The following is a 13,258-nucleotide window of genomic DNA, read 5'->3' as shown; positions in this document are numbered from 1 at the left end:
GTTTCTTCTTTCCTCCTCTGCAGAGTTTTGTGCTATTGGTGCAGTTTATAGAAGCAATCGTGGTTCTGGTACGGCAGACCTCACACGTGCGTGTCACGCGAGCCCTGCGTCCCATATTTCTTGTGGACTGCAGGTATTCTGGTGCTGTCAGAAGGTAAGAATGATCTAGATGAAGATATAAACTAGACTTATAGCCAAAATGGAGCTGCTTTGAAAATAATCTAGTGACAGCAAATTTTTACAAGCAGCTCCATTTTGGTAACTCAGCCACACTCAGATTCTCATGTATTTAGTGGTGGCAGCAAAATATTTGCATGAAACAAAATAATAGCATCTCCTTTATACTTGCTGCTATGACATCAGTCAACGTAGCACTAACACCAAGTGTGAAGTAACCGTAAAAGAAAGCCTTAAAGGGACAGTCTACAACAGAAATGTTATTGTTTTAAAAAACAGATAATCCCTTTATTACCCATTTCCCAGTTTTGCATAACCAACACAGTTATATTAATATACTTTTTACCTATGTGATTACCTTGTGTCTAAGCATCTTCTGACAGCCCCTGATCACATGACTATTTATTTATTATCTATTGACTTGAATTTAGTACTGTGTTGTGCTAAATCTTAAATAACTCCTCGGGTGTGAACACAATGTTATCTATATAGCCCACATGAACTAGCAGTATCCTGTTCTGAAAATAAACTAAAAAGCATGTGATTAAGAGGCTGTCAATAGAGCCTTTGAAACAGACAGAAATTTAGAGGTTTAAATGTTATAAAGTATATTAACCCCTTAGTGACCATAGTACTTTTTTTCTACAATTTTCTTACCGTTTGGGACCAGGGCTATTTTTACATTTCTGCGGTGTTTGTGTTTAGCTGTAATTTTCCTCTTACTCATTTACTGTACCCACACATATTATATACCGTTGTTCTCGCCATTAAATGAACTTTCTAAAGATACCATTATTTTCCTCATATAATTTACTATAAAACTTTTTATAAAATATGATGGAAAAATGGAAAAAAACACACTTTTTCTAACTTTAACCCCTAAAATCTGTTACACATCTACAACCATCCAAAAACACTAATGCTAAATAGTTTCTAATTTTTTTCCTTAGTTTAGAAATACCCAATGTTTACACGTTCTTTACTTTTTTTGCAAATTATAGGGCATTAAATACAAGTAGCATTTTGCAATTTCCAAACCATTTTTTGTTTTTCAAAATTAGCGATAGTTACATTGTAACACTGATATCTGTCAGGAATCCCTGAATATCCCTTGACATGTATATATTTTTTTTTAGTAGACAACCCAAAGTATTGATCTCGGCCCATTTTGGTATATTTCATGCCACCATTTCACCGCCAAATGCGATCAAATAAAAAATGTCATTCACTTTTTCACTAACTTTAGGTTTCTCACTGAATTTATTTACAAACAGCTTGTGCAATTATGGCACAAATGTTTGTAAATGCTTCTCTGGGATTCTCTTTGTTCTGAAATAGCAGACTTATATGGCTTTGATGTTGCTTTTTGGTAATTAGAAGGCTGCTAAATGCCGCTGCGCACCACACTTGTATTATGCACAGCAGTGAAGGGGTTAATTAGGTAGCTTGTAGAGTTAATTTTAGCTTTAGTATAGAGATCAGCCTCACACCTGACATATCCCACCCCCTGATCCCTCCTTAACTCCCCTCAAACAGCTCTCTTCCGTCCCCCACCTCACAATTGTTACCGCCATCTTAAAGTGAATGTAAATTTTAATGCTAAAGTGCCTGTTTTTTAAAAATTCGATTAAAAACAGGGGCACTTTAATTCATCAAAATTTACATTCACTTTAAGTACTGGCAGAAAGTCTGCCAGTACTAAAATAAATAAAAAGCTTTTATATATAAATATATATACAGTGTGTGTGTATATATGTATATATATATATATACACACATACATACACTGGATATAAAAAGTCTACACACCCATTTGTCAGGTTTCTTTAATGTGACCTATAAACTATACAACTTAAACTAATACTTTGTTGAAGCACCTTTTGATTTTATTACAGCACTTTTTGGGTATGAGTCTATCAGCATGGCACATTTTGACTTGGCAAGATTTGCCCACTCTTCTTTGCAAAAACACTCCAAATCTGTCAGATTGCGAGGGCATCTCCTGTGCACAGACCTTCTCAGATCACCCCACAGATTTTCAATCGGATTCAGGTCTGGCTTATGGCTGGGCCATTACAAAACTTTAATCTTTTTCTGGTGAAGCCATTCCTTTGTTGAATTGGATGTATGCTTTGGGTCGTTGTCATGCTGAAAGATGAATTTTTTGTTCCATTATTGACTGGTATTTGGAACTGTTCATAATTCCCTCTAGCTTAACTAAGGCCCCAGTTCCAGCTGAAGAAAAACAGCCCCAAAGCATGATGCTGCCACCACCATGCTTCACTGTGGGTATGGTGTTCTTTTGGTGATGTGCAGTGTTGTTTTTGCGCTAAACATATCTTTTGGAATTATGGTCAAAAAGTTCAACCTTGGTTTCATCAGACCATAACACCTTTTCCCACATGCTTTTGGGAGACTTCAGATGTGTTTTTGCAAAATGTAGCATAGCTTGGATGTTTTTCTTCATAAGAAAAGCTTTCGTCACTCTACCCCATAGCCCAGACATATGAAGAATACGTGAGATTGTTGTCACATGTACGACACAGCCAGTACTTGCTAGATATTCCTGCAGCTCCTTTAATGTTGCTGTAGACCTCTTGGTAGCCTCCCAGACCAGTTTTCTTCTCGTCTTTTCATCAATTTTGGAGGGATGTCCAGTTCTTGGTAATCTCACTGTTGTGCCATATTTTCTCCACTTGATGATGACTGTCTTCACTGTATTCCATGGTATATCTAATGCTTTGGAAACTCTTTTGTACCCTTCTCCTGACTGATACCTTTTAACAATAAGATCCCCCTAATGCTTTGGAAGCTCTCTGTGGACCATGGCTTTTGCTGTGGGATGCGACTAAGAAAATTTATGGCAGGTGTGTACTGACTCCTATTTAACATGATTTTGAATGTGATTGCTTAATTCTGAACACAGCTACATAAGGGTGTGCACACTTATGCAACCAAATTATTTTAGTTGTTTTTGTTTTCTTCCCTCCACCTAAAAGATTTCAGTTTGTTTTTCAATTGAGTTGTAGAGTTTATAGGTCACATTAAAGGTGGAAAAAGTTCTTAAATGATTTATCTTTGTCTCATTTTTTTTTACTTCACAGAAACCTGACATTTTAACAGGGGTGTGTAGACTTTTTATATCCACTGTATGTGTGTGTGTGTGTATGTATATATGTATATATGTGTGTGTGTGTATGTGTATATATATATATATATATATATATATATATATATATATAAAATTATTATTATTATTATTATTATTATTATTATTATTATTATTATATTTTTTTTTATTCTGTAGTGTTGGATCCCCCCTTAGCCCCCGACCCCGACCCCAAAAACAGCTCTCTAACCCTGCCCCCTCTACCTATTTGCTGCCATCTTGGGTACTGGTTTGCTGAAAAAAAAAGTGCTTTTTATTTTATTTTTTTTGGCAAAAAAAAATAATCTATAGTGTAGCTGCCCCACTCTCCAATAGCCTATCTCCCTCCCAGATCCCTTTCTTAATATTTTTAACCCGCCCTTTTCCTCTCCCCCCATCCCATCATCTTAATTGTAATTTATTTTAAAGTACTAGCGCACGCTAGAGTGGCTCTCTCTGCAGCGGTGGGTAAAAAAAGGTATTGCAGTGATGCCTCAATATTGAGGCATCACTGCAATACCTTGAAAGCGGGATCAGGATCGCTTCCACCACTTGAAACCCCTGAGGACGTACAGGGTATGTCCTTGATTATTACAGTTTTTTTAGGACGTACCCTGTATGTCCTTTGTCGTTAAGGGGTCAATCTTGCAATGTTGGTTGTGCAAAGCTGAGGAATGGGTAGTAAAGAAATTATCTATCTTATTCAATCAGTATATATTTTTTATATATATATATATATATATATATATATGCAGCCACCAATCAGCAGCTAGGTTCTTTGCTGCTCCTGAGCTTTCCTAGATAAAGTTTTCAGCAAAGGATAACAAGAGAAGGAAGCAAATTAAATAATAGAAGTAAATTGGAAAGTTGTTTAAGATTGCATGCTCTTTCTGAATCATGAAAGAAGAAATTTGGGTTTCATGTCCCTTTAATTTTCTTGCAATTAGAAACAACAATGCCATTATTCGGATGAGGCTCTTAGTTTTTACAGAGGGTCTGTTAATAACATGGGTTGTTATCATGATGGGGGGTTGTGGAGGGGAGTCCATAATGTGATGAGTATTTTAATGTTGTGATCTTGTAGGGTGGGGCCTTTAGACAATTGAGTGTGAGATGTGGGATTTTTTTATTTTAAGGTAATTGGGGTATTGTGAGGGGGGTCTTGTTGGGTAGTTTGGCTTGGTGAGATAAGGTTGATATGGATGGAGATCAGCATTTGGTCATTTATTGCAGTGTATAGTTACCTTAGTACAGAGGATAGTTTATTTTGAATCATCCACATTAAAATGACATTAAACATTAAAGGGATAATAAAGTCCAAATTAATTAATTTCTAAACTCTTGAAGGCCGCCTCTTATCTAGATGCATTTGACAGTTTTTCTTAGCTAGAGGGCATTAGTTCATGTGTTTCATATAGATAACATTGTGCTCATGCACTAAAATGCAAGTCTGTCAAAAGATCTGAGATAAGGAGGCAGTCAGCAGAAGCTTAGATACAAGGTAATTTCAGAGGTAAAAAGTATATTAATATAACTGTTGGTTTTGCAAAATTGGGGAATAGTAAATAAATGGATTATCTATCTTTTTAAACAATAACGTTTTTGGTGTTTATTATCCCTTTTAAATACATTTTATACACCTCCCTCTTTTCATGGGTGCCACCATTTTGGAACGTCGGTATCTGAGTAGAGTTGCTGCTCATGTGCAAACATGTCAGCACTGGAACACAATGAAAGGCAAACTTCAACATGGCGGCACCCATGACTAGAGAGAGAATATCCTCAATTACTATGCTTATAAAATGTATTTAGTGGTTAAAGGGACATTACAGCCAAAATTGGAATCCACATGGATGCATGTATTAGCAAAAATGCTTCTAATAAAAGCACTGTGCACCAGCATTTTAAGCACAGTACTTGCTCAGAGACCCTAAGGTGCTTGTACAGTATGGTACTAACTCAATTTGCAAATTGCTGACATGATACAAGCCCCACTGGTGCTCTGAGCAGCTGCAGTATTTAAAATGCTGGTGAACTGAGAATATCTAGCTATGCTTCACATGCACGTGCATAGAAAAATGTTAAGACTAAAACAGTAATAACTTTTACTAGAAGCATTTTTGCCAGTGCATGTTTATTGCAAATATTTTTTTAGCCAAAGATGTAATTCATCTATGTACATTTAAATTTTTAACGGAATGTCCCTTTTAATGTTCCTTTAAACCTTAGACTTGGGTAAAGACTTCAAGTTAATGAAAAAGGAAGGATAGCTTGCATTTTGTCTACATAGTGACTGATGTGTTAGAAGGAATAAGAAAAGGAACAAGGTTACAATGTCCTGTTACAGACCATGATAATACTTTTCTCCCATGAATTGAGAAATCTATTACTGAGATTCCAGCCACCTTTGTTTTTTAGATGCTAGACACAGTTATTGTTTTGTATGTGTGTGTCTGATAATCTGCCTTAGCAGCTAAAAGGAAAATTCTAAGAGGCCATGATCTGCCAAACTTAAAGGGCCATTAACCCCCAAATATTTATTTCATGATTCAGAGCATACAATTTTAAACAACTTTCCAATGTACTTCTATTATCTAATTTGCTTAGATCTCTTGTTAATCTTTGTGGGAAAGTATACCTAGGTAGGCTCAGGAGCTGGGAGCTAGCTGCTGATTGGTGGCTGCACATATTTGTCTCTTGTTATTAGCTTATTAATGTGCTCAACTTGCTCCCAGTAGTGCATTGCTGTCTCTTTGAAAAAGGATTCCAAGAGAATGAATCAAAATTTGTAATAGAAGTAAATTGGAAAGTTGTTCAAAATTTGTATGTTCTGATTCATGAAAGAAAAGTTTAGCGTTCCATGTTGTCCTTATATTGTAACGCCCCTGTAAGTGTTTGTTGTGTCTGTATTGAATAGAAAACCAGAAATAGGGCACTGTAATATGACTATGCTTATCTTGATGGAAATAAAATGGGGTATGTCAGCAATGTTATTGGGGTATTCTGGAATAGCAAACAAAAAATAAATCTAAATATTTAGTTTTCTTTCCTAAGATATGGTATGTCCACAACGTCATCAATTACTGTTGGGAATATCACTCCTGGCCAATAGGAGGAGGCAAAGAGCACCACAGCAAAGGTGTTAAGTATCACTTCCCTTCCCACAAACCCCAGTCATTCTCTTTGCGTTGGTGCATGGAGGAGGTGAAGTTTTGGTGTCTGAAGAAAATTTGATTTCTTCTTGGCTACATTCAAGAATTTAATTATTTCAGAAAGCCAGAGTAGGTTTACTCTATAAGATATCTATAAGATATCTGTATTGGTGTGAATCCAGAGGTTTCTCTTGGAGTAGAGTTCGGATTCCTAGGATTTTGTCTTTTCTCCAAGAAGGTCTGGAGAAGGGATTATCTGCTAGTACCTTGAAGGGTCAAATATCCGCCTTGTCTATTTTGTTGCATAAACGTCTGGCGGATGTACCAGACGTACAATATTTCTGTCAGGCCTTGGTTAAAATCAGGCCTGTATCAAACCTGTTACTCCGCTTTGGAGTCTTAACCTTGTTCTTAAAGTTCTTCAGCAGGCTCCGTTTGAGCCTATTCATTCCTTGGATATTAAGATGTTATCTTGGAAAGTTTTGTTTCTTGTTGCAATCTGTTCTGCTCGTAGAGTCTCACAACTCTCGGTGTTACAGTGTGAATCCGCTTACCTTATTTCTCTTGTAAGATGTATCGAGTCCAAGGATTCATCCTTACTTGTGGGATATTCTCCTTCCCAACAGGAAGTGGCAAAGAGAGCACCCACAGCAGAACTGTCTATATAGCTTCCCCCTTAGCTCCACCCCCCAGTCATTCTCTTTGCCTACTCTAAGAAACTATGAAGGGCAGAGCGAGTGTGGTGACAAAAATGATCGTTTTTTATTTCTCAAGCAAAAGTTTGTTATTTTAAATGGTACCGGTGTGTACTATTTACTCTCTGTCAGAAAAGGGATGAAGATTTCTGCAAGGAGGATTATGATCTTGGCACTTTGTAACTAAGATCCACTGCTGTTCTCACAAGGGCTGAAGAGTACAGGAAAACTTCAGTTGGGGGAACGGTTTGCATGCTAAGCTGCATTTGAGGTATGTTCAGTCTATATTTTTTCTAGACAGACTGTGTTAATTCTAGAAAAGGCTGGCAATATCCCCATGAGGGAAAGGTAAGCTGTATTCAGACACTTTGATAGGAATTTCAGCTTGCTTGAAGGGCTCATAAGTTACTGGTGACACTGTTAGGAAAAAACGTTTTTTGTTTGTTCAGTAAATGATGCAATTATAACGTTTTTTTTGAAGGGACTAAAGGGGTCATTGTGGCTTGTTTTAGGGTTTTTTAACCCACATGGTTAATTAAGAGACACTCAGGTGTTTTTCTAATAGGCCTCAAAACATCGAGTGAGGTGGGAGGGGCCTATTTTAGCGCCTCAGTTGCGCAGTTTCTTTTCCTTAGAGACATCCAACTGCTTCTCCAGTGGTTCCTGCTGTGTTTGAGGGCTGTAAAGGAGGTTTCCCCCCCCCCCCACAAATCGTTCTGAAGGGCAGGTAGGCCATTAAGGGGTTAATTGTTTATTTGCATAGCTGTGCAAAGTTACTAAGGCTGTAAGATACTACTGTAAAAATTTCGTTAAGTTTACTGCTTTTTTACACTGTTTTGCAGAACTTGTGCAGCTTTTTTTCTCTTAAAAGCACAGTACCGTTTTATTTCTAAGTGTTATTTACTTTGATTACAGTGTTTTCCAAGCTTGCTTGTTACATTACTAGCCTGTTTAACATGTCTGACACCAAGGAAAATCCTTGTTCAATATGTTTGGAAGCCATTGTGGAACCCTCTCTTAGAATGTGTCCCAATTGTACTGATATGTCTATAAATTATAAAGAACATATATTAGCACTTAAAAATAGAGCAATAGATGATTCTCAGTCAGAAGTAAATGAGGGTTCACCATCTAGCTCTCCCCAAGTGTCACAACCAGTAACGCCCGCACAAGTGACGCCAAGTACCTCTAGTGCGTCAAATTCATTTACTTTACAAGACATGGCCACAGTTATGAATACAACCCTCACAGAGGTTTTATCCAAACTGCCTGGTTTACAAGGAAAGCGGGACAGCTCTGGGTTAAGGAAAAATGCTGAGCCGTCTCATGCTTTAGTAGCCGTATCTGATATGCCCTCACAATGCTCTGAAGGGGTGAGGGATTTGTTATCTGAGGGAGAAATTTCTGATTCAGGAAAGACGCTTCCTCAGACAGATTCTGATATGACGGCCTTTAAATTTAAGCTTGAACACCTCCGCTTATTGCTTAGGGAGGTATTAGCAACTCTAGATGATTGTGACCCTATAGTGTTCCCAGAGAAATTGTGTAAAATGGATAAATACTTAGAGGTTCCTGTTTACACTGATGTTTTTCCAGTCCCTAAGAGGATTGTGAATATTATTGCTAAGGAGTGGGATAGACCAGGTATTCTGTTCACTCCCCCTCCTGTTTTTAAGAAAATGTTTCCCATATCTGACACCATAAGGGACTCAAGGCAGACAGTTCCTAAGGTGGAGGGAGCTATTTCTACTCTGTCTAAGCGTACAACTATACCTATTGAAGACTGTTGTGCTTTCAAAGATCCTATGGATACAAAATTAGAGGGTCTCTTGAAGAAAATGTTTGTTCATCAAGGTTTTTCTCTCCAACCTATTGCGTGCATTGTTCCTGTAACGACTGCAGCTGCTTTCTGGTTTGAGGCTCTAGAGGAGGTTCTTCAAATGGAGACTCCATTAGAGGAGATTATGGACAGAATTAAGGCCCTTAAGTTGGCTAATTATTTTATTACAGATGCCGCATTTCAACTGGCTAAATTAGCGGCAAAGAATTCAGGTTTTGCCATTTTAGCACGCAGGGCGTTATGGCTTAAGTCCTGGTCTGCTGATGTGTCATCTAAATCTAAACTTTTGAACATTCCTTTCAAAGGTAAGACCCTATTCGGGCCTGAACTGAAAGAGATTATTTCAGACATCACTGGAGGGAAAGGTCATGCCCTCCCTCAGGATAGATCACGTAAGATGAGGACCAAACAGAATAATTTTCGTTCCTTTCGGAACTTCAAGGGTGGTCCCGCTTCGGCTTCCTCTACTGCAAAGCAAGAGGGGAATTTTGCCCAATCCAAGCCAGTCTGGAGACCTAACCAGGCTTGGAACAAGGGTAAACAGGCCAAGAAGCCTGCAGCGCTTCTAAAACAGCATGAAGGGGTAGCCCCCGATCCGGGACCGGATCTAGTAGGGGGCAGACTCTCTCTCTTCGCTCAGGCTTGGGCGAGAGATGTTCACTATCCCTGGGCTTTAGAAATTGTGTCCCAGGGGTATCTTCTGGAATTCAAAGACTCCCTTCCAAGGTGGAGATTTCACATTTCTCGATAGTCTGTAAACCAGACAAAGAGAGGGGTGTTCTTATGCTGTGTAGAAGACCTACATACCATGGGGGTGATCCGCCCAGTCCCAATAGAGGAACAGGGGCTAGGGTTTTATTCAAACCTGTTTGTGGTTCCCAAAAAAGAGGGAACTTTCAGACCAATCTTGGATCTCAAAATTCTAAACAAGTTCCTCAAGGTTCCATCATTCAAGATGGAGACTATTCGGACTATTCTTCCTCTGATCCAGGAGGGTCAATATATGACTACCGTGGACTTAAAGGATGCGTATCTACACATCCCTATTCACAGAGATCATCATCAATTTCTCAGATTTGCCTTTCTAAACAGGCATTACCAGTTTGTGGCCCTTCCCTGCGTTTGGGCATTACCAGTTTGGGTCCCTTCTGGCGGTTCTGCGGCCACGGGGCATAGCAGTGGCGCCTTATCTAGACGACATCTTAATTCAGTCGTCGACTTTCCAGCTAGCCAAGTCTCAAACGGACATCGTGTTGGCTTTTCTGAGAGCTCACGGGTGGAAGGTGAACATAAAAAAGAGTTCTCTCTTCCCTCTTACAAGAGTTTCCTTCCTAGGAACTCTGATAGACTCGGTAGAAATGAAAATATTTCTGACGGAGGTCAGAAAATTAAAACTCTTAACCACTTGCCGAACTCTTCATTCCATTCCTCGGCTATCAGTGGCTCAGTGTATGGAGGTAATCGGACTCATGGTAGCGGCAATGGACATAGTTTCTCTTGCCCACCTACACCTCAGACCACTGCAACTATGCATGCTCAAACAGTGGAATGGGGATTATGCAGATTTATCTCCTCAACTGCATCTGGACCAGGGGACCAGAGATTCTCTTCTCTGGTGGTTGTCTCAGGACCACCTGTCTCAGGGAATGTGTTTCCGCAGGCCAGAGTGGCTCATCCTAACGACAGATGCCAGCCTGCTAGGCTGGGGTGCAGTCTGGAACTCCCTGAAAGCACAGGGCTTATGGTCTCGGGAGGAAGCTCTCCTGCCGATAAACATTCTAGAACTGAGAGCAATGTGCTTCAGGCGTGGCCTCAGCTTGCTGCGGCCAAATTTCATCAGATTTCAGTCGGACAACATCACGACTGTAGCTTATATCAATCATCAAGGAGGAACAAGGAGTCCTCTAGCGATGATGGAGGTAACCAAAATAATCCGGTGGGCAGAGGATCACTCTTGCCATCTCTCAGCAATCCACATCCCAGGGGTAGAGAACTGGGAGGCGGGTTTTCTAAGTCGTCAGTATTTGCCGGAGGTATTTGCCCAGCTGATTCAGCTATGGGGCACACCAGAATTGGATCTGATGGCGTCTCGTCAGAATGCCAAACTTCCTCGTTACGGGTCCAGGTCCCGGGATCCCAAGGCGGTACTGATAGATGCTCTAGCAGTGCCTTGGTCCTTCAATCTGACCTATGTATTTCCACCGTTTCCTCTCCTCCCACGTCTGGTTGCCAGAATCAAGCAGGAGAGAGCTTCGGTAATTCTGATAGCACCTGCGTGGCCACGCAGGATTTGGTATGCAGACCTAGTGGACATGTCTTTGGTTCCACCGTGGACTCTGCCAATGAGGCGGGACTTTATAATTCAAGGTCCGTTCATGTATCCAAATCTAATTTCTCTGCGTCTGACTGTTTGGAGATTGAACGCCTGATTCTATCAAAGCGTGATTTCTCTGAGTCGGTCATTGATACCCTGATTCAGGCTAGAAAGCCTGTCACCAGGAAGATCTATCATAAGATTTGGCGCAAATATCTTTATTGGTGTGAATCCAAAGGTTACTCGTGGAGTAAGATTAGGATTCATAGAATATTGTCTTTTCTCCAAGAAGGTTTGGAGAAGGGATTATCTGCTAGTTCCCTAAAAGGACAAATATCTGCTTTGTCTATTCTACTACAAAAACGTCTGGCAGATGTCCCAGACGTTCAAGCATTTAGTCAGGCTTTGGTCAGAATCAAGCCTGTATTTAAACCTGTTGCTCCGCCATGGAGCCTAAACTTAGTTCTTAAAGTTCTTCAAGGGGTTCCGTTTGAACCTATGCATTCCATAGATATTAAGCTTCTATCTTGGAAAGTTTTGTTTTTAGTAGCTATCTCTTCGGCTCAAAGAGTTTCTGAGCTATCTGCTTTACAATGTGATTCCCCTTACCTTGTTTTCCATGCAGATAAGGTGGTTTTGCATACCAAACCTGGGTTTCTTCCTAAGGTTGTTCCTAATAAGAATATCAATCAAGAGATTGTTGTTCCTTCTCTGTGTCCTAATCCTTCATCAAAGAAGGAAACGTCTGTTACACAATCTTGATGTAGTTCGTGCTTTAAAGTTCTACTTACAAGCAACTAAAGATTTCCGTCAAACATCTTCATTGTTTGTTGTTTATTCTGGTAAACGGAGAGGTCAAAGGGCTATGGCTACCTCTCTTTCCTTTTGGCTGAAAAGCATCATCCGTTTGGCCTATGAGACTGCTGGACAGCAGCCTCCTGAAAGAATTGCTGCTCATTCTACTAGAGCTGTGGCTTCCACATGGGCTTTTAAGAATGAGGCTTCTGTTGAACAGATTTGTAAGGCGGCGACTTGGTGTTCGCTTCATACTTTTTCCAAATTTTACAAATTCGATACTTTTGCTTCTTCGGAGGCTATTTTTGGGAGAAAGGTTCTACAAGCAGTGGTGCCTTCCGTTTAAGGTCCCTGTCTTGTCCCTCCCTTCATCCGTGTCCTAAAGCTTTGGTATTGGTATCCCACAAGTAAGGATGAATCCGTGGACTCGATACATCTTACAAGAGAAAACAGAATTTATGCTTACCTGATAAATTTATTTCTCTTGTGATGTATCGAGTCCACGGCCCGCCCTGTTTTTTAAGACAGGCATATATTTTTTTTATTTTTAAAACTTTCAGTCACCTCTGCACCCTATAGTTTCTCCTTTTTCTTCCTAGCCTTCGGTCGAATGACTGGGGGGTGGAGCTAAGGGGGGAGCTATATAGACAGCTCTGCTGTGGGTGCTCTCTTTGCCACTTCCTGTTGGGAAGAAGATTATCCCACAAGTAAGGATGAATCAGTGGACTCGATACATCACAAGAGAAATAAATTTATCAGGTAAGCATAAATTATGTTTTTTAATTCAGATAAGGTAGTTCTGCGTACTAAGTTAGGTTTCCTCCCTAAAGTGGTGTCGGATAGGAACATTAATCAAGAGATTGTTGTTCCTTCTTTGTGTCCTAACCCTTCTTCTCATAAAGAGAGTCTACTGCACCACCTAGATGTCGTTCGTGCGTTGAAATACTATTTACAGGCGACTAAGAATTTTCGCCAGTCTTCTGCTTTGTTTGTTTTTTTTCTCTGGGAAACGCAAGGGGTCAGAAAGCTACGGCTACTTCTCTTTCTTTGTGGCTGAAGAGTATAATTCGTTTGGCCTATGAAACTTCTAGACAACAGCATTCTGAGAGAATCACGGCTCATTCCACGAGGGCTATT

The 13,258-nt window shown here is 39.8% G+C and overlaps 1 protein-coding gene across 3 annotated transcripts in view; it reads left to right on the top strand.

Annotated features, from left to right (window-relative positions):
- Positions 1–13,258, top strand: part of TPCN1 (two pore segment channel 1) — a 235,332-nt gene that overhangs the window by 41,417 nt on the left and 180,657 nt on the right. For all 3 annotated transcript variants that reach the window (XM_053702163.1, XM_053702161.1, XM_053702160.1), the window contains exon 6: positions 24–154. In XM_053702163.1, coding sequence (XP_053558138.1) covers positions 24–154 — 131 coding nt within the window. The remainder of the gene's footprint in view (positions 1–23; positions 155–13,258) is intronic.

The sequence above is a fragment of the Bombina bombina genome, chromosome 2, assembly GCF_027579735.1.
Source record: "Bombina bombina isolate aBomBom1 chromosome 2, aBomBom1.pri, whole genome shotgun sequence".
Lineage (NCBI taxonomy): Eukaryota > Metazoa > Chordata > Amphibia > Anura > Bombinatoridae > Bombina > Bombina bombina.
This window is presented reverse-complemented; position numbering and strand designations above follow the sequence as displayed.